At 47.1% G+C, this 22,220-nt stretch overlaps 1 protein-coding gene across 1 annotated transcript in view; it reads left to right on the forward strand.

The window, feature by feature from the left end:
• The first annotated feature begins 18,525 nt into the window (after window positions 1–18,525).
• The window catches only part of CFAP36 (cilia and flagella associated protein 36), a 53,826-nt gene continuing 50,131 nt past the window's right edge, over window positions 18,526–22,220 (forward strand). Inside the window, exon 1 of the mRNA XM_067565176.1 lies at window positions 18,526–19,085. Within this exon, the coding sequence (XP_067421277.1) occupies window positions 18,956–19,085 (130 nt within the window). The 5' untranslated portion in view covers window positions 18,526–18,955. The remainder of the gene's footprint in view (window positions 19,086–22,220) is intronic.

The following is a 22,220-nucleotide window of genomic DNA, read 5'->3' on the forward strand; positions in this document are numbered from 1 at the left end:
TGGGATATGCATGACATCTATTGCCCTGTTGCAGTTAGGAAATTCCACTGTCACAAAGTCATCCATTATGTCTCACACATTGCCCAGAGTCACAGTCCTTTGTAGCAGAAGGCGATTAATGGCCCTGCATACTTGCATCACTGCAACCCCCACAGTGGACTTCACAACTCCAAACTGATTCATGACTGACCAGTAGCAGTCTGGAGTTGCCAGTTTCACACAGCAATCGCCACACACTTCTCCACCAAAAGGGCAGCTCTTATTTTGGTGTCCTTGCGCTGCAGGGCAGGGCCGAGTTCCATATACAGTTCCAGGAAGGTGGCTTTGCACATCCAAAAGTTCTGATGCCACTGATCATCATCCCGTACCTGCATAATGATGCAATCCCACCACTCAGAGCTTGTTTCCCGAGCCCAGTAGCAACAGTCCACTGTGTGCAGCTACTCCGTGAATGCCAAAAGGAATCTGGAATTCCGTCTTTCCATGGCACACAACAGGGCAGGCACCACGGATTCATTTTCAAATTCACAGCTCATGAAATACTGCACGATCAGCCATGTTATGTTCATAATGCATAAATGACCTGTCCGTGTCTAGGGTAGCCACCTGAAAATGCCAAGGTCAGGGCAGACTGCAAAAGGAGAGCAGATTCTCCCAACACTGGTTGGTGACACTGAAGTCAGACTTCCCAACCAGCCACAAACAGTGCTTCTGATTCCCCAAACCGGTTATCAAGAAGCCAGTACACAAATACACACAGCCCTCTTTACTGCATTTCAGTCTCCGGCCCCCAATCAGCCACTAGGTCCAGTAAAGAGACCAATTATTTAAACTCTATGCTCTTTACCAAAAAGGTTCCTCCTGACCCCAAAGGGTCAGCCACAGTACCAGATCAATATAAGTTTAGATCTTACCCAAAATACCACACTGCCAGCCAATCCTTTAGTAACTAAATTAAAGGTTTATTATACAAAGAAAGAAACAAACAATGAGAAATGTTAAAGAATTAAAGCAATCAGATACATACAAATGATTTGAAAAGTCCATATATATCAGGGTTTCTAGGAGAATTGTGGAGTTAGCAGCCTTGTATAGTCCCTCTGGTTATACATCCAGTACCTGGATGAGTCTCAGTCCTTTGTTTCACAGCTTCAGTTATAGATGAGTTGATCCAGAGGCAGATAGGTAGCTAAAGACTGAATAGGACTGAAGACAAAATGGATCCCAGGCCTCTGCCTTTTATGTCCTTTGGCCCTTTCCATGCTGCTTGTGGAATTTCACAGGAACCAAAATGGAGTCCAGAGTCACATGAGCAAGTCCTGGTATCTCATCAGGTATATCCCTGGCTTCTCTCCCCGGACCCTTTGCATCTGTGAATTCCTTACATCACTGACATCAAGCAGGCTTTTGTTCTGCAGCCATCCTGTCTGGGGTATGACCCAAACAGGACAATCTCAAATACAGATATATCAAACATATCCATAACTTCCATTACACATATAACACATGAACATAAACATTATCATCTTACTTAGCACATTATAGTCTTTCTAACAGTACCTGAACTGGCATATCTTACATGAATTACTATGATTTTGACATACTGATGTCAAACAATATAATAAATGCTCCCCCCCACATCCAGCCAGCGTGACAGCTGTGACCCGTCCGTGCCCAGGGCAGCCACCTGAAAATGCCAAGGTCAGGGCAGGCTGTAAAAGGAGAGCAGATTCTTCCAGCGCTGGTGGGTGACACTAAAGCCCGGCTTCCCAACCAGCCACAAACTGCTTCTGATTTCTCCACACTGGTTATCAAGAAGCCAGTCCACAATTGCCAACACCCCACTTTACTGCATTCCAGTTCCTGGCTCTCAAATCAGCACTAGGTCCAGTAAAGAGACCAGTTACTTAAACTCTATGCTCTTTACTAAAAAGGTTCCCTCTGATCCCAAGGGGTCAGTCACAGTACCAGTTCAATATAAGTTTGGATTTTACCTAAAATACCACGCTGCCAGACAATCCTTTAATAACTAAGACTAAAGGTTTATTGTAAAAGGAAAGAAATAAACCATGAGAGAAATGTTAAAGGATTAAAGCAATCACATACATACAAATGATTAAAAGTCCATATACATCAGGTTTCTGGAAGAAATGTAGAGTTGCAGACTTGTATAGTTCCCTCTGGTACACATCCAGTACCTGGATGAGTCTAAGTCCTTCGGTTCAGTTACAAAATGAATTGATCCAGAGGTAGGTGTGTGTCTGCAGCTGGACAGGAACATAGACAAAATGGTTTCTGGGGTTTGATCTTATATACTCTCTGTCCCTGGTCATGCGGCCTGTGGAAACTTACAGGAACTAAAATGAACATGAGTATTATTATCTTACTCAGTATGATATATCCCTCCTAACAGTACCTGACATGATATATCTCATATGAATTATCATGGTTCTGACATACTGATGTCACACAATATACTAAATGCCCTCCCCCCCACTCAAGACACCCCCAATGCGAGACTGGTGTAGAAAGGAGTAATCAGAGCTCCTGAATACACTCAGGGGCCCCCCTTATCCAGATGGCGTAACAAAAGCATATCACAAGACTGGAGAGAAGTGCTGGATCCATGATTTCAGACAGAGATGGCAGGTGCACAGTTTACAGGGACTGTTGAAAAGGACACGAAACTTAGTTGGAAGCCCATGGACTGATGGGATGAAGAAAACTGCATCATGGCAGGATAAGCTTACACTCATGATGCTCTGAGATCCATTCCCAGAACTCCTAGTGGCAGAAGATGGCGAGCTGCACTGTGGGATAGCTAACCCCAGTGCACTGCTCTCTCTATCGATGTTAGAACACCAACTGTGGATGTGCTTCGCTGACACAAGGAGCATTGTGTGAACATGCACAAGCACTATAATTATATCGGTTTATGATCATCGGCATAACTTAAGTCGACTTAATTTGTAGTGGACATGGCCTAAGCCACTGTGTTACCTCTCTGCATTAGCAAGAGAGCATTATGCAGAGCTTGGACTGTGTGACAGCTCCCTGCCACACCAGACTGTCTGCCTCACCAGCAAACTCAAGACTCTGCCAGTCTATATCTTGCCTTAAAGGTAACAATCAGAAAATGCAGTTCTTGAGTTCCCCAGAGACGCCCCTCTGCAATGTCCAGTCCCTCCCATTTGATACTCACAGAAATTAAGTTTGCTGCCTCCAAAGAGACAGTGCATACATCCAACTACTGGTTTAGCTGAGGTCCTACATTTTAATATACATCACTGAGATGGTTTTGCAATAAAACAAGTATAATATTAAAAACACAGATTTAAGTGATAAAGAATAAAACAGATAAAAAGTGTTGTAAATAAAACAAAAATAACATGCTTTCTAGTGTCTGTAACTTAATGCTAGCAAGCTATGTCTTTGCTTAACACAGTTTCTCATCAAGCCACCAGCATCTCCACCCCCTCAGGAAAGAGGATCCAATGTTCAGGGAATCAGAGGGTGCTGTCTTCTTAGTCCCCTAAGTGATGGATAATTAGAATATCTTTTTGCTCCCTTTATACTTACCAAAGTCCATTGTCTTTGTCTCAAGAGCCAGGAAGACCTCTAGGGGGTTTCAGATTTCAATGTGTCCCCAGGATTGCTCACCAAGCTATTTCCTCCACCGGTTGTTAGCTTGATAATTTTGTTTATCACATCTGTAAATATACTTTCACAGTCTATAACTTACAAATATTAAGCCAGATTGGTAAATCCACATTCCTTTTTCTAGGTCAGCCTTACCTCCAAAATGTATTTTAAGAACGTATTTCCAGCTCACATACATAACTCTTTATACACAACCTTTACATACATCACACAATGATATTCATGACCAATGTGTCACCAGTTTTTATATTATACCTTAGAAGACACTGTTTGGATAAATATTCTGACAACATGTATTGAGTGTGCCCTTTTCCTGTTGGCATTAAGAGACTTTTAGGGTCACAGTGAGTCAGTAGCAATTGCTATACACAACTTAATTTTCAAATGGAAAGGTGATAACTGGATTTAAGAGCTGGATAGCTAAGGGAATTAAAGTTTAGGAACTGTTACCAGAAATATGAATAGTAATATCAAATATAATTACCATAAAAATTACCATAAAATAATTAACATAATTCAGTCAGTACTGTAGTCAAGCAGGAGTTAAACTTTATTATAAAACTGCTTGATAACTAACTATACCCATTAATTTTCTCAGAGTGCAGCAGTTTAAATGTTTTAGTCACCTCTTCCTCATGATAGTAAAGAGAAGCAGCATTGTTTAATGGTTAGATCATGGGACTGTTTGTTGTTAGTTCTGGGTTCTATTTCTGGCTCCTGCACAGACTTCCTCTGTGGCATTGGTCAAGTTATAACCACTCTGTTCCTCATTCTCCTGGTCTATAAAATGGGTCTAATTATACTAGAAGAATGTGTTATGATTATTAGCTAGCTAATTACACTAGAAGAATTACAGCTTAATTAGAGTTTGTAGAGTGTCTTGCTAGATCCTTAGATAAAATGCACTATGAAAGTGCAAAGTGCTGTTTATTAATTATTAGACAATTATGTATGCATGGGTGTACCTTAGATAAGCTAAGCAGCTGAAAACTTGATAGAAAATGGTTCACTCTGGCATCTGTAACTCACAATCTAGGATTGTACAGGATCCTATAAAATTCCTCCAAAATCTGACTAACCTAGAATGATCTATATATCTGTGTCCTCTTTTATATATGACATTCAGAACATAAATTTATGTTTGTCTTTTCATAACTCAGTATGCAAAACATTTCCAGCCTTATTTCTATGGACATATTTTTATCTAGCACATCTAATAGACTTTTCTTCTTCAAAATTCTGAAAGCATAGCCCGCTTCCTTAGGGTTCCCTGAAATTGTTTATTTTATAGTTCTATTCTGTTCCTTTTTTCTGTCTTTTATGGTCTATGACTACATTACAATGTGATTATCCAAAGGTATTTGGAGCAGTTGAAACTTTTGGCTAACTTAATCAGGAGTATCAAGTGAAGGTTTTAATAAATAAACCAAAAAGGTATATGTATCCCGGAGCATGAGAAACTGAGGAGCGAATGAGTAAGTCAATTTATCATAGATTTCCATGAATGCTCGGTTGCAATTCTAATTAATGCACAGCTACCATCCCTTTTCCTTAACTGAAATTAAAGCAAACATTCATGTTGGGTATTTCATTGCAAATGCACCAGTAATTCTGGTGAATTTAGACTACATGTACCTCATCATGTTCAAAGTGATTTACTTAATAGTCATAAAGCAGCCCTTCCCCCATAACTGCATGGTATAATAGTTATAGGCTGTAACTTTAATAATGAGCCTTAGCCAGTGCTGTATAGAAATAAATGTATTTGGACAGTATGGTGCCCTACCTGATGGATGATAGAAGGTTTTAGAACTTTTAACTGATATAGGGCTGGAAGACATACAGAGAAGCCGACAGTCTGGAAGACAGGAATTTCCTCCTCCCCCACCATTCCATATCAGTCTTCTAGTAGGCTAAATATTTGTCCTTTGGTCTACTCAGACCACATTAAAGGCTAAGACGTGTGATATTTATGTCAATGATTCTCTGACCATTTCCCACTTTTATTTTGGTGACAGATGTTGCACCTGGCAATTTAATCCTGCATGACAAAAATTCCTTGATTTAGTATTTACAGAGCAGTATTTGGATCAATTTTTCTCTCTCTGTCCCAAAGAAGGCTGTGCACTTTCTCTCAAAGTAGTTATCACAGGGAAATGCATCTGACTACATAAAGCCACGCTGAAAGATCACCACAAATTTTCTGAATAAGATAGTGACTCACAAACAGGATCATGTGCCTTGGCTGTTTCAGTGAGGTTCAGATATTACCACACTGTCAACTTTCTCAAGACTGGTCAGTTTATCAGCTCATAATAGGACTCAGACATTTAGAAGAGATCCAAATGTATACCATAAAAACTGCCAACCAACAGAGTGCCTGAGTGTGTATGTACATGCACATAGTTATACAGGGATAGTTCAAATGTTGAGACAGTTCTCTCATCCATTCAGTCCTACAGGCAGAAGGGGAATCCCTGGTGGGCGCCATGGTCTCTTCTTAGCTGATTCATATTTGAGAGTTATCAGACAGAGCATAAAGATTCTGGGTACAAGGTCCCTGTAAGGTTCCTGCATGATTTGCCTGTTAGCTCATGAAGAACATGTCAATAATATTCCTGTCCAGATACTTCTTCCTCTTTGGGAGAAGAAAAGAGGCCTGTAATTCTGCTTGTCAGCAAAACAATGCTTGCAGCATCTCAAGGATCCTGGGACAGTCCAACTTGAACCTGGAGTACCTAAGCTGTTTTCAACCATTCAACAGCACTCTGTACATAAGCCACATGAATGATGGCTGCATTTCAGTAGTGAATGAAATTATTCTTCTACAGTATGCAGTTGTAATAAAGATCTTCGGGATTCTTTGGAAGGAATGAGGTTATATAAATAAGAGATGTATTTATTGTTTATTATTACTACAGTTACAAGATTACAAAGTTTGGCAATGTACCTGGATACTTATTATAGTATATATTCCAAAAAAAGACCAGAAAAGAAACAGTGCACACTATGAAGCAGTGCTCAGATCACAAAATGGTCTCTTGAACTATTTGTTTCTCTTTGGCAGTCCCGTCACAGAATTACAAACAATCAAGAGATATTGGGCCAAGTCCATTGAAGCCAAGAGAATTAAACAAAGGATGAATTTGCCCCATTGTGAATTATTTAGATATTGTTTAGATTTGTAAGAGCATGACAGTTGTAAAATTGTGTATTCTGCTACAATTTTTGTCTTAATGTTTGCACTGTTTGGGCATTACTTTGCAGGGAGAGTTATAGCAATCCCATGATACAAAGGGGAAGGTATCTCAAAGGTTTTCTTTATTTTGGCTAAATAAAAGCTACTAATGCATCCTTTTACACTAATATAGCTAAGTATAATTTATAAGCATTCATAAGAACAAGGTGCATTAGCCAGATACTTACTCTACTTCTGACTAACGACAGAGGTTTCTATTCAGCAAAATGTTGGAGTTATAGTGTTTCAATATTTTGTCTTTGTAAGCCGGTGGCACGGTCCGGTCAGGACGTAGCGACCCTTCCTTGGGCCCAGGCTCCAAGGAAGGCCACAGCGCCTCCCTACCGGAGGAATAATCAATGCCTTTTCGCAAGTCTTAGCCCGGCCCTCTGGCAGATGAGGCAAGCACGCAGTCTATTGGCCCCGGCCCTCAGGCAGGGCAGGGCAGGCCAACAGTCTACTGTCTCCAACCCTCAGGCAGGGTGGGGCAGGCAAGCAGTCTACTGTCTTCAACCCACAGGCCCGGTGAGGCAGGGAAGCAGTCGGTTGCCTCCAACCCTTCAGGCAAGGCAAGGCAGAGAAGCAGTCTGTTGCCTCAGACCCTCAGGCAGAGTGAGGCAGGTAGGCAGCAGAGGATAGCGTTTCCTCCCTGGGTGGTTAGGGAAGGAGGGAGGGGGACGCAGGCCCACCTGTCTCCACTGCATTCCAGCCCAAGGCCCTACCAGTGGCAAAGGTGTTTGCCACTGAGTCAGCAGGGCTCCCGCCGCTTGCTTGCTGTCCCTCGGCCCGCCACTTGCTAAGGCAGTCTCTGGGCCACTTCCTCCCTCTGGTCCCCGGGTACCTGAGTTCTCCATTTCCTTGGGGTCACTGGGTACTCGGCATGTGGAAGGCCCACCAGTCCCTCCTCGTTGATTGACGGCAAGTCTGGAAACTCCTCAGTGGAGGGCAACTCCTCCAGGTCAGTGCCGGCCTCGGGGGGTAGGTCCTTCCCTGGAGTCTCGGGGAGCCCGGTCCTGTCACTGGGGCTTGGCGGCCTGGTCCAGTCACTAGGGCTTGGCAAGCTGGGCAGTTTCTGGGGCCTCTGCTCCGTGGGGTGGTTGCTCCAAGCAGCTGCTCGGTTGGGGTCAGGTCTAAACTGCAGCCTGCAGGAGAGCACGACTGCCTCTGGCAGCAGCTTCCCCCTACCTGAGCTGCTGGGCCTGACTTTTATAGTTCCTGCCCTGGCCCTGGCGCCACCCCTCTGCTTCCAGGTGACTGGGCCTGCAGGGCCTGGTTCTGTGCAGCGGGGACAGAGCGACCCTTCCTTGGGCCCAAGCTCCGAGGAAGGCCACAGCACCTTGCTACACACACCCCCTCAAGTCCAGCTCCCGGTCTCCGGGGCTGGCCTGCGCCCCTTCCCCTAAGCGGGACAAAGCATCCGCATTCGTGTGGTCCTTACCGGCCCGATGTTGGACAGTAAAGGCGAAGGGTTGTAGGGTGAGGTACCAGCACATGATCTGGGCGTTAGTCTCCTTCATTTGCTGGAGCCAGCAGAGGGGTGCGTGATCAGTGATTACCACGAACCAGCTGCCGAGGAGGTAATAGCAAAGTGCCTTCAGTGCCCATTTTACAGCTAGCGCTTCCTTTTCAATGGTCGTATACTTCTGCTCCCTCCCCGTCGATGTCTTGGGCAAGGACGGCCCCCAATCCTACAGCCGAGGCATCTGACTGTATGAGGAAGGTGCAATTAAAATCGGGGCTGTAAAGTATGGGCTTGTGGCACAGCGCATCCTTCAAGACGTTGAAGGCTCAGTCACATACCGGGGTCCATCGGGCGCAGAGTGGCTAGTCCTTTCGGAGCAGGTCTGTTAGCGGTGCAGCGAGGATGGCATAGTCAGGCACAAACTGCCAATAGTAACCGGCCAAACCCAGGAATTGCCTCACCTGCTTCTTGGTAGTAGGTTGGGGGTATTCCTGGAGCATCTGTACCTTCCCGATCAAAGGTCGTAGGGTTCCCCGATCCAGCGTGTATCCTACGTATGTGATCTCCTGCCACCCGATACGGCACTTTCAGGGGTTCGCAGTTAATCCGGCCTCCCGCAGGTCTTCAGGACCGCCGACCCCTCATTCAGGTGGCCATTCCAGGGATGGCTGTATACTACCACGTCGTCAAGGTAGGCCGCAGCGTAGCTTATGTGGGGTCCGAGGAGCCCATCCATCAATCGCTGGAAGGTTGCGGAGGCCCCGTGGAGCCTGAAGGGCATCCTTACAAATTGGTACAACCCTCTCGGGGTCACAAATGCGGTCTTTTCCCTAGACCGGGCGTCCAGGGGAATTTGCCAATACCCCTTGATGAGGTCGAGCGTGGTGAAGTACTGGGCCTCCCTAAGTCGGTCGAGCAACTCTTCAATTCGCAGCATGGGGTAGGCGTCAAACTTTGAGATGGAGTTGACTCGCCGTAAGTTTATACAAAACTGGCATGATCCATCTGGTTTTGGGACCAGCATGATGGGGCTACGCCACTCAGTGGTCAAGGATTCGATCACCCCAAGCCTTAACATGGCCTGGACCTCCTTCTCCACCATGCCTGTAGATGGCGGGAGGGGGAGGTGGGATCTTGTGCTGGTACGTACCACCTCGCCAGGGCGTGTTTCGATGGTGTGATAGACCCGGGTGGTTTTCCCAGGGGTCGCGGTAAAAGTCGTGGCGAACGCCTCCAGTAGGTGCTTTGCTTGCCGCCTTTCAGTCTCCGAGAGATCGGGGCCCAGCTGGGGTTCACCTTAGTCCTCGCGTTGGGGGATCTGCGGGCCCAGGACTGGATCAGGAGGGTAAGTGTTGATCATCAGACCCTCCCGTTCATGCCAGGGTTTCAACAGGTTGATGTGGTAGACCTGCCTTTTCCTCTGCCAGTCTGGTTGTCGGATCTCGAAATTCACGGGGCCTATCTGCTGGATGACCTCATAAGGCCCTTGCCATCAGGCCAGTAGTTTAGACTCCTCAGAGGGTAGCAATACCAGGACCCGGTCGCCGGATTCAAAGGAGCAGGTCCGGGTGCTCTGATTATAGGTTCGAGCCTGATTGGCTTGGGCATGTTGTAGCTTCTCCTGGGCCAGGATCCCTGCCTATTGAGGGCGTTCTCACAGGTCTAGGACGTACTGTAGCAGCCCCCAGGTAGGTAGCAGGGCCTACTCCCACTAAGGTCCAGGATCCCCCTTGGTTGTCGTCCATACAATAGCTCAAAGGAGAACTGGGGGAGTCTTGGGGTACTTCCCGTATGGCCATGAGCAGGGGGTGGAATCAACTGGTCCCACTTCCACAGGTCCTCCGGGGGGAACTTTTGCAGCATGAGTTTTAGGGTGCGGTTGAACCGTTCCACCAACCAGTCGGTCTGGGGGTGGTAAACTGAGGTCTGGAGCTTCCGGATCCCTAGGATGTCGCAGACCTCCTAGAACAGTCGGGAGGTGAAATTGGTCCCCTGGTCCATGAGGAGCTCCTTAGGTAGCCCCACCCTGGCGAAAACCTTAACGAGGTCCCCCGCGATGGTCCGGGCAGTCGCGTTCTTCAGAGGAATCGCTTCCGGGAAGCGGGTGGCATAGTCCATGAAGATGAGGAGATAGCGATACCCCGCTACACTCCGCTTCAGTGGCCCCACTAGGTCGATAGCCACCCTCTCGAAGGGTGTTCTGATCAGTGGGAGGGGCACGAGGGGGGCCTGTGGCACACTGGCTGGAGCTGCTAACTGGCATTCTGGGCAGGAGGCACATTAGTCCCTGACTTCCTGGTATATAAAACTGGCCAATAAAACCGGGCCAGTAGTGGGGCCAAGGTCTTGTCGAGGCCTAGGTGGCCTGCAGCAGGAATATTGTGGGTGAATCTCAATACCACCCTTCGATGGAGCCGGGATACCACCAACTGGGCGTGGTGTTTCCATGTCCGAGCATTCCACTCCACCCGGTACAGCTGGTCATGGCAGAGCTCAAACCGCGGCAACTGGGTCACCCTCTGAGGGTCAGTGGCCACCCAATCTACCGTGGCCAGTTGGTCATAGGCGCGGCTGAGGGTGGGGTCTTCCCACTGGTCCCGATAGAAGTCCTCCTCTGGCTCCCCCAAGTCGATGGGGTCCATTCCTGCCAGTGGACCCCCTTCTCCAGGGGGTCCCCGTCTTTCCAGGGGGTTCTGGGGTGTGACCCAAAGGGTCATCTTTGGGTGGCAGCTCTTGGGGTTTGGGCGTCTTTGTATCCGGGTTCACCTCACCTGGGGCTCCTTGGCTGCCTGCTCTTTGCAGGACCCCCGCAAAGTCTGGCCAGTCCCTGCCCAAGATCATAGGGTATGGGAGCCAAGGCACCAGCCCCACCGAAAGCACCGGGTGACCTGCCCAATAGTTAGGGGGACCGAAAGTGTGGGGTAGAATTTCAGGTCCCCATGGATGCATCGCAGGCCGACCTGCCTGAGGGCTCACCCATCCTCGGGGACCAGCCCCCTCAGAATGAGGGTTTGGCCACACCCTGAGTCGACCAGGGCCTCCAGGTGTTGCCCCGTGATGCCATCGGTGATTGTCACTTTCGGGGTCGTCGGCCCCTGGGCTTGCCCCCTCCCCGGCGTAGACCAGGCCATAGGGACAGTCCCTTGTCAGGCCCTCATGCTTCAGGTCTCCTACCTGGCCGCATGGAACACATGGGTTCGTGCTCTCAGGGGTCTCCTGGGGCTTGCCCCGCCCTGCTGGTTCGGACAGCAAGGCACCCAGCTGCTTCATATACTGCCGTTGCAACTCCTGCTGCTGGGCCCCCAAGTCGTGGATCAATTGTTCCTGTCGCCGGCCCAATGCTTGCAGCAACTGCTGTTGTTGCTGTAGCTCGGCCGCTTGCTGTTGCTGGAGTTTGGTCCACCACTTCAGGAACTTGTGTAGGTCCATGGTCTAATCCGCCCCCGGTGTCCAACTACCAATGGATTGTCTCAGCGGGCAGTCCCCTTTTGTCAGGGGGGTAGCTGCCTGCATTCTCCACCACATGGCATGGTTCGGCCGGGGCATAGCAACCATTCCTCAGGCCCAGGTTACGAGGAAGGCCACAGCGCCTCCCTACTGGGGGAATAATCAGTGTTTTTTCATGAGTCTTAGCCCAACCCTCCGGTGGGCAAGGCAAGCACACGGTCTATTGGCCCCGGCCCTCAGGCAGGGTGGGGCAGATCAGCAGTCTACTGTCTCCAACCCTCAGGCAGGGCGGGGCAGGCCAGCAGTCTACTGTCTCCAACCCTCAGGCAGGGCAGGGCAGGAAAGCAGTCTACGGCAGCAGAGGATAGCGTTTTCTCCCTGGGTGGTTAGGGAAGGGGGGAGGGGGACACAGGCCCACCCATCTCCACTGCATCCCAGCCCAGGGCACTATCAGTGGCAAAGTTATTTGCCACTGAGTTAGCGGGACTCCCGCCGCAACATGCTGAGACGGGTTTCGCTCCTGACCCAGCCACTTGCTAGGGCTGTCCCTGGGCCACTTCCTCCCCCTGGTCCCTGGGTACCTGAGTTCTCCATTTCCTTGGGGTCGCTGGGGTACTCGGCACATGGCAGGCCCACCAGTCCCTCATCGTCGATCGGCGGCAAGTCCGGGAACTCCTCAGCGGAGGGCAGCTCCTCCAGGTCACAGGGCTCCCAGGTTTCCCAGCGTCAGACAGCTCCTCCAGGTCAGTGCCGACCTTGCGGGGTAGTTCCTCCCCTGGAGTCTCGGGGGGCTCTGTCCAGGTGCTAGGGCTTGGCGTCCCAGTCCAGTCACTGGGGTCCAGTGGCCCGGTCCAGTCACCAGGACCTGGCAAGCCGGGCAGGTTCTGGGGCCTCCGTTCCGTGGGGTGGTTGCTCCAAGCGGCTGCTCAGTTGGGGTCAGGTCTAGACCGCAGCCTGCCTCCGGCGGCAGCTTCCCCCTACCTGAGCTGCTTGGCCTGTCTTTTATACTTCCTGCCCTGACCCTGGCTCCACCCCTCTGCTTCCGGGTGGCTGGGCCTGCAGGGCAGCGGGGGCAGAGCGACTCTTCCTCGGGCCCAGGCTCTGAGGAAGGCCACAGCACCTTGCTACAGTTTTTCAAACTATTTCAGCTAAGGCTGTGTCACACAGTAGTTTACAGTGTAGTTAATTACATCAATGGTTCCCAACTTTTTCTCTGCCATGGCACACTGCTAGGTCCAGGGACCTTTCTCCCCACCCCCAGCCGGCGGCTGCAGGAGGGGAGCAGAGGGGCAGAAGAGCCAACCCATTGTTCACACAGGAGGGGAGGAGGGAAGAGAGGGATATTGAACACTGATTGGTTCCTTCGCCCCTGGAGGAGGTGCAGCAGAGAGGCAGATGGGCAATCTGAAGGCGGCTCTCCCCCTTATTCTCATGTGTACTTTTAAAAAAAATTCCACGGCATACCTGTTTGGGCTTGACATCACACCAGTGGGCTGTGGTACACCGGTTGAGAAATGCTGAATTACATGATTTAAATTTAAAAAAATTAAAATGAGTCTTTCACCAGTATTGACAAGGTGAATTGCTGAGTTACACAGAACCATTACACAGAGCCAAATTTGCAAGCTCTTACTTGGGGTCAGATCTCTCTATGAAGATCTGTATGTAGGCTCTCCTTCACATGTAGATGTCCCTTTTCCACCAGGAAGGGAGTGGAGAGGTCATCTTTCCTGGAGCTATTCTGCCAAGAACCCAGAGCGGGAAGCAGAGAGCACCAGAACAGCTACAGATGCTGCTGTCTGGATTATCCTGGCCTTCCAACAGATTCTGGAGGGAGCTGGGAGGGCTGAATCCCCTGGATCAATTATATCTCTTGTTGAATATTCCTTCATCCTGGATCTCTTTGGCATGTTTTTCTTTGGAGAAGAGCAATCTGATTCTCAGTTTCACTCAGTCAAAATTTTTGTTGACATCAATGATTTTGCCTGAGTAAGGACTTCAGACTTTAGCCCACAGTTAGCAAGAAAGCAGCAAGTGATTTGATATGACCAACACAAAACATCAGACAAAAGCATCACACTTTAAATATAAAATCTGTTGAGCATATTTGTGGATGATATTTTACATTCAAATTTTGAATAAAAATAGGTGATGAGTGTTGCTGTTAGATGCTGTAGAGGTGTGATCCAGCATATGATTTTCATGGGTTTCTGAGTAATGCAGGCCACGGAAAAGTGTGGCTGTTAGTTCCACAGCATGCCGATCAATACAGAGGAAAGGACACCTGCTGCTGTAACCTCCAGATAAAAAAGCACAAAATACCCTTGTGACAACCATCTGTGGCTTGCAAATTGACTCTTTACCTACAATATGTTCAACAGCTACAGATAAGCTATACTATTTATAGGGGTTACTATATCCCTATGACTGTAGTATAAGTCACTGTTGCCCAGGGGGAAGCTAGAGTTATGGCTGACTCCATGCCTGGCTTTTAAGCCAGTTAAAACAAAGTAAAATCATTATCTGGGGAGAAAGGGGGCTCTTATCCTTATCAGATCAACAAAGAGTGTAAGTATAATCTTTTCTTGTTACTGTTATGTAACCTTTTCTTCTCTTCTCTTTCCGAATCGTATTTTGGTGAGCAGGTTGATCTCTGAGCTTTGTAACTCATATTCTTTTTTCCTTAACTGATCTCCAGAATGATGCTGTCAGCCAGAGAAAGCCTGATAATTTTGGATGGCAGCCTTTTAAACAATTTTATCCAGCTGACTGACCTTCAGTCAGCCAAGGAAGAACTCTAAGCTGTAAAGGATGGCAGGCTTTGGCAGGCTTTCAACATTGTTCCTACTAGCATGACTGCCACATGATGAAGGGACTGCATGCTCCTGGCCTGCTAGCAAGGGTCTAAGCATGAGTCAAGACCGGACCCAGGATTTGAGCCTTACTGCTTTGCAGTGTAAATGCAGCCCTACTTGACTCATGTCCCACTAGTTTCCCAGACATATCCCACAATTTCATGGGACAACTTCCTTAGTCCTCTCCATCACTCTCTATTCTGCAATCCACTCTATCAAAAATGAAAGCCACACTCCTTGGTGAATGGCAGCAGCTGAGGTCAGCATTAACCATTCTCTTTTGATCACTGTATTGGCCCAATCCTGTTTTCATGAAATACATGAAAGAACAGAGCCACAAACACCGCCCCCCTTCCTACCAAGGGGCACTTCAGCCTGACACATTGTAACTTTAATCAAAAGTTAAAACCTCAACTGACTCTTATTGTTCTATCCTTTTAAATGTTCACTTCACCCTTTTTAAAATATCCATTTACTGCATAATAATTCATGTCTGTCTTTATTTTCTATAATTCTATTTGTTTTAAGATTGTTTGTAAAACCACTCCACTGACCATTTTATCTGTTAATTTTACCCACTTTCAATATATTTGTAAAAACCCTTTTTGAAGTATAAAAAGCCACACTGTGAAATGTAATATACCTACCTAATTGTGAAAGACACTGGCAAAAATGAAATGTTTGCTTTAAAAATAATATGTGAATTCTTCAGCTAAGAGTGTGCATTGAGTAATTGAAGTGCGAATGGCTGAGCAATTGAGGTGGGTGTAGACAGGGAGAGTGATTGAACAATTGGTCTAAGTAAGGGATGTTGAAACAAGATGAAGAAAACACCAGCCTCATCTCAAATGTTTGAGGGAGGAAGAAAGGAGCGAAGATAATAACTTTTACCACTCAACTGGCTGAAGAGGAATCCACCCTGATAACTTTGGAGTCAGCCCACTTCAAAGGACAAAATCTGATCAGACTTGCAACAATGTGGATGATTGAGGATCACACCAGATGCAGCATGACAGACCAAAAACCCATAGACTTACATGGGGTCTTTTCCCTATAAAATGGGACAAAAAGATGAAGGCTGGAGGTTCTGGTCTACATCACCACACCAGCCAAGAGTACCGGTGCGCATCAGCAGAACCTTGCTCCTCACCCTCGTGCTACATTCACCTGGCCAGTGACTACCACGAGCACCACATGGAGTTCAAAATGGCAACTTGGAATTTCAAACATTCATAAACAACTATAAAGGTTATTTTAACTGTTAATGCTACGGTCAGCCCCAGGTTTGAGACTGGTTAGAAAAGTCTTAACATAGAGTTAAAATACAATGTAGTCGCACAAGCCCTGGTTTCCCTAACACAGATCAGCTGACTCGAGTCCCACTAACCCTGGGCTTACAGTGCAGTGTAGATATACCATTAGATATTTATAGGGACCCATGGCTACTCCATCTCCCATGCAGTTGGACAGAAAGTGGACAGTCTTGAATGTGCCTTCACACACACACACATCCTACCCACCCTCATGAAATAGTGGCCAATGTGGATGTGACAGCATGGAGGAAGAAGTAAGCTATGTCAGCAAACGTGCTCTCTTGCTGGTACAGTTTACATCCCCCTGGAGCAAGGGAAAAACAGAATTCAGATTGTGACACTCAGAGTCACAATCTGGTTCCTGCTGCTCATGGAGCAGCATAGCTATGTACACAGACTGGATTTTATAGAATCAGCCCTTAATTTTGTACAAAATAGCCAAGTCATAAAAGGAAAGGTCAGATGTATAAGGATGGAACAAAATGTACAGAATTATACCATATTAGAGACAGCTGTTGCGCTCCAAGTTCCCATACAAGCTCCAGCGTGTATGTTTCAAAACCCAGGGGTGTAAAAGAAGGAGAAATCTAATGATCACCAATAGGATTTATTTAACTTGGAAATTTTACTAACTAATGTTTTTTAACTAAGCTCTTTAACTTGTCTGTGTTTTTGACCAGATATCACATTTTTTTTTAGTTTTGATGAAAATAAATCAATCAAGTCACTAATGTGTGTTCTTCCATATTGTACTAGAAGAAAAATTGTCAATAATATACATTTTAAAGAAAAGAGCGCCAACAGGATTTGAACTTCTAACCGTGTCTACCTAACTTACATTATACTGTCTCTCTTAGGTGATGCAGAATCATTAGGGGGGAAATTAGTATGTTCATGTGTTAAATTAGCTGCCAGAGGCAGACCACATGGTCCTACTAATATAATACAAACATATTGATAGTGGCAAAACAGCTTAATTAAATGCTTTATAAGGACTGCATGTAAGAAAAAAACAGACTTGGTTTACTATAGAATGTTCAGTCTCTACTGACCAAGAAAAGGAATAAAGATTCACATTTTTAATGACTATTTATGAAATCCAAAACTATTAATATTTTTACATGTTCAGGTGAACAGTTCAATAAAAAAAGAGAATAAAATATATGTGCAAGGTACTGGCAGGCAATATTTTGGAATTCTGGTCAAGATGAAACATATATGATAAATAAGGCAAGACTCTTTATCTAACTTGACTATAATGTCCACACAGCAAGTCATAACATGTGAGAAGACAGTGTCTGGAAGGCTTTTTTCACTGTGTTGTTCCATATATTGATTCTTTTGGAATGGTTGTCCTCTCCTGCCATTAGGCAGGCTCACATGCTTTCGTTTTTCTTCTAGTGAATATTCTGAAGCTGGATAGTCATTAAACCAATTGTGACTTAGATTCCCAGACAAAATAGGTTAATTCGCTTGCACACTTTTATGTAGAGCTGAGCCAGTAATGGATATTTCAGTCTAAGGGCCGAACTGGAGAAAAATAATGTGTTGATTCAAATTGAAAACTTTTTTTATTTTAATGTTTTGTTTAATTGAAAAAACTTGTTTCAAACCAACCAAAATATTTTGGGCTGACTACAAATTAAACTTTTTTCAAGTTTTCATTTTGATTTGGCTGGTTTTGGGGAAGTTTTCACCTCCTTCTGTGTGTTATTTTTTAAAATTGGCCAAATTTGAGAACAAAATGCCCTTTTTGAAACAAAAAGTTAAAACAAAACTTTTTGAGATGGTTGAAATAAAATGTTTGACTTAAAAATCAGTTTTTCCTGGCTGAAACTATTTGCTGAATTCAACCCAAATTAGCAAATATTTTTGGAGCCCTGAAAAATGCAGGTTTTGGCAAAATTTCTATTTGCCAAAAAAAACCTCCCAGCTCTGTTCTTAAATCCTGCTGCTGCTCTTCATCCTACTTGGCCCTGATGGGAAAAGATAAGACAAAAGCACTGCCCTCAGGGAACTTCCAATCAAAGGGCTTGCCTTACAAACCTTTACTCATGTGTAATCCCATTGACTGCAGTAAGATTGCCTCCACCGATAAGGAATATGAAGATGGGTTTAAAGGATCAAGCCCTATCATTTACTGAACTACTTAAATTCGGTTGGCGTGAAGTAGCTAATTTAACTGTGCCAGGCATAAAAGGGCATACAAATATAGACCTTACAAAGTCTGCAAGGGAGCTGGAAGACTATTTAGAATTTTGAAAATCTGTATCCAATTCATTGTTTATATTCCGGTGGTCCCTACTTATCTTCTAGACACTGTCCATACACACCAGAAGAAATAGGAAGCTCTGTGGGACAGGGACTTTAAGACAAGCAACACAGGAGAGAGAGAGAGAAAAGGAACCTTTCCAGGCAGCCGCAGAAAACAATCTGGGAGGAGAGGGGGAAACACCACCCCGGGGCCGGGAGCTGACAGCCGCCGGTAGTGCTGCAGAGCCGCCGGGGCAGGCCCGGAGGAGGCAGAGCAGCCTCTCGCTCAGCTGTTCCAGGGCGGGCCGGCCGGCGACGGGCTCCGGCTCAGACTCTAGTCAGCTCCCCAGGCTATGCGCTCCCGCGCGCCCCTAGCGGCAGCGCCTGGCCTCGCAGCCGGAGGCCGGCCGAGCCCCGAGCAGCTTCCCGCGCGTTCCCGGCGCTATGGCGCGACTCCGCCCAACGCTCTCCCCTCGGCGCCTCTCTCCCACCTGGACCGTGCCACAGTGACGCTGCTGCCGCGCGCTTCCACCTCCTGCCCCGCAGCAGGCAGGCAGCGCGCGACGGGCTGGAACGCTCGGGCGCGCTCCCTGTGTGACGACGGCTAGTGCGACAGTGACCTAGCGGAGCCCCAACCGCCGCCGCCGCAGCGCTGCTCTACGCGGGCCCTCCCGAGCCCGCTGCCCCCCTCCCCTCCCGGAGCGTCTGGCCGGGGAGTCGGGCCCCGATGGCGGCGGAGGGGGAGGCGGCGGCGGCGGAGGCGGACGTGGAGTGGGTGGTCGATAGCATCGCCGGGTTCCTGCGCGGGCCCGCCTGGTCCATCCCCATCCTGGAGTTCGTGGAGCAGAAGTGCGCGGGTGAGCGGCTGTGGGCGGGGACCCTGCCCGGGCGAGACCCTCTCCCCGCTCGCCGCGCTGTGGCCGGGGGCTCCCCGCGGAGATGGGCCTTGCCAGGCCTGTTGAGAGGCGTTCGGCCCCGGGCTCGTGGTGCGCGCTGTTCCCTCCCTTGCAGGGCCCTGTTATCCCTTAGGCACCATAGGCACAGTGCCTAGGGCCTACACAACTTTCAGGGCCTATGGCAAAAACGTTTAATATATAATTTTTTATTTTTATTTAAACTATTTATTAATAGCTTAAAATCCTATTAGTTATTTTGGTCGGGGGGGCCTACGAAGGTCTTAAAACAGCCCTGCTCCCTTGTTACTGAGGGAGATGCTACCGCTGTTTTGGGACCCGGAGCCCTAGTACCGCTGTGCCCCCCTGACTTCCTCTCGTCATCCCTGGCTTGCACCCCAGAGAGTGAGGGCAGGTGCATCTGCCACCCTCTGCTCCAGGCCTGGGCACTGTCAGCACGGCTACTCGGGGTGTTGCTTCTCTGCCAAGACTGGCTACAAGGCACCGGCCAGTGGCCGCTGGGGGTGCGAACACTAGTGCGCAGGAACAACCTGCAAATGTCTCAGTGCCGTTCCCTGGTGAAGAACCATGCCTGCTCGTACAGCACCATCCTTCTAGGGCCTAAACTGGTCCTTAGATCTGCTTCCAGGTAGAAATACTTCACTGAAGTGTGCCGTGCTACTCTTGCTTCCTAGTGACTCAATGCTGTGCCTCCAACAGAGAAGATAGTATCAAATAAAGAGGGAAATGTTATTGTCCTATGGAAAAACATACTTAGCAAAGTTCTTCATTATAGGGCAGTGAGACTTAGAACTGCCTTGATATTTACGAAAGGGTGATAGAGTTGTTTTAATAATTGATACTTAGCAGGACTTTTATTATGCATCTTAGAGTCATGAGTTCATGAAAGTATTAGTTTAGCAGGAGTTAAGATTTACAGGACTGTTACAGTCACAAAAAAAGTTTTTATTACTCTTTGCAGGTTTTATATTACTACAAATCCATTAAAACATTTTTATATCTATTGTTTTGCTCTTGGAAGTTTTAATTTTCGGTAATAGTTAATTTACTGATATAGTATAAGACAATGAATAGTCATTGTCATTTACCATCTAGTAAATGATTTCTAGAAATGCTAGTTGTTATTTTTTACATTTTTCTTTAGTCTAAAGTTTATATAAATAAGTGATTGTGTGGTATAAAGATTTTAGTTGTATGGTATCACTCTGTGGGTGAACACTTTTCACAAAGCAATCACTTTTCCCAAAGTGATCACTCTATATCTGACATATCAGTCCTCATCCTCAAAGAAACCATTTCAAAAGATGAGTCTTGGAGCTTAAATTCATTACTGTGCTAGACACTAAGGATATGTCTACACTACAGAGTGAAGTCGATTTATTTTAAATTGACTTTCACCTGCTGAATTTTAGAAGTTGGAGGAGCATGATCACACGCTCATTGTATGGGGGGATTGTGTCCCCACTGGCTGTGCTTGGGTCGACAATCAAAGCAGCGCACCATGGGTAGTTATCCCACAGTGCAACTAGCTGCAGAGGCTTTTGAGAAGGTTGTCATTCTCCCATGATGCAACGTACTCCCCCACCCTTCTTGTCCCAGTCCAAACAAACAGATGATTGCTTTTTCACGCCATTTTTTCAAACCCTTTACTCTCTGTCGCGTGCACGCCGTTGCCTGAGAGGAATGGAGCCAGCTCAGTTCTGCACTATTATTGTGAGCATCACAAACTCCTCACGACTTATTCTGCAGTATTTTCAGGGGCGAGCCAGGAGCCGCAGTGCTGAAACTTGCGATGTTACAGAAGCCGCCTTGCTACAAGCCATAGAACGAAACAGTTCCCGTTTGCTGCAGGCTGTCATGCACCATCTGCAGTCGGTTGAGGACCGCTTCAAGCAGTGAATGGTGGAATTGCATCGTTGTGAAGGTGTGGGATGATGAGCAGTGCTGCAGAACTTTCGAATGCAAAAGGCCACTTTCTTTGAGCTTTGTGGAGAGCCCTCCCCAGCCCTGAAGTGCATGAATACTCGCTGAGACCAGCTCTGACAGTGGAGAAGAGAGTGGCCATCGCTCTGTGGAAGTTAGCAATGCCAGACTGCTATGGGTTAGTTGGCAATCAATTCGGAGTTGGTAAATCCACTGTGAGAGCAGCTGTGATACAAATGTCCAAGGCCATTAATAGACTTCTGCTAAGAAGGGTAGTGACTTTGGGAAATGTGGAGGACATAGTGGAAGGCATTTCCACAATGAGGTTCCCAAACTGGGGGGGGGCACAGATGGCACGCACATCCCAATCTTTGCCCCGGACCACCTTGCCACATAAATCGAAAGGGATACTTCTCAATGATGTTGCAGGCCCTTGTGGATCACAGGGAACGCTTCACTGACATCAATGTGGGGTAGTCTGGAAAGGTACATGATGCGCACATCTTTAGGAACTCAGGTCTGTTAAAAAAGTTGCAGATGGGCATTTTTTTCCCTATCCAAAAAATGAATATTGGAAATTTTGAAATGCCAGTAGTGATCCTGGGGATCCTGCCTACCCCTTGCTTCCCTGGCTAATGAAGCCCTACATCTGGACATGGACAAGGAGCATTTTAATAATAGGCTCAGCAAGTGCAGAATGGTGGTGGAATGTGCATTTGGCTCTTCAAAGGCGTGCTGGTGCAGTCTGCTCACTAGATTAGCCCTCATTGGAAAAAAAATCCCAATAGTTATCTCTGCCTGCTGTGTGTTCCATAATGTCTTGGAGACAAAAGGGGAGACGTTCCCGTTGGGTTGTGGAGGCAGATCGGCTGGCTGCAAACTTTGGGCAGCCAGATGCCACTGCAATGCTACAGTGAAACTGGAAATGAAGGTGAACAGTATCTCCTGAAAACTCCAAATGAGATTGTTGTAAATCCAAACTATACGTCAGCCTGGACTGCTTCAGACCCATAAGTGGATTCCTGATCTAACATCTGAAGCATAGTTTTGCATCTTTGTCTTTTAAATGAGGCTTTTACTCAGGAAGTCATTGAGATTTAGGACATTGGCACAATACTGTCTTCAGAGCTGAAATCTACTTGCTGACACAACAGT

This window comes from Emydura macquarii, unplaced genomic scaffold, assembly GCF_026122565.2.
Source record: "Emydura macquarii macquarii isolate MOO-44397 ecotype Brisbane River unplaced genomic scaffold, CSIRO-AGI_Emac_v2 contig_2676, whole genome shotgun sequence".
NCBI lineage: Eukaryota > Metazoa > Chordata > Testudines > Chelidae > Emydura > Emydura macquarii.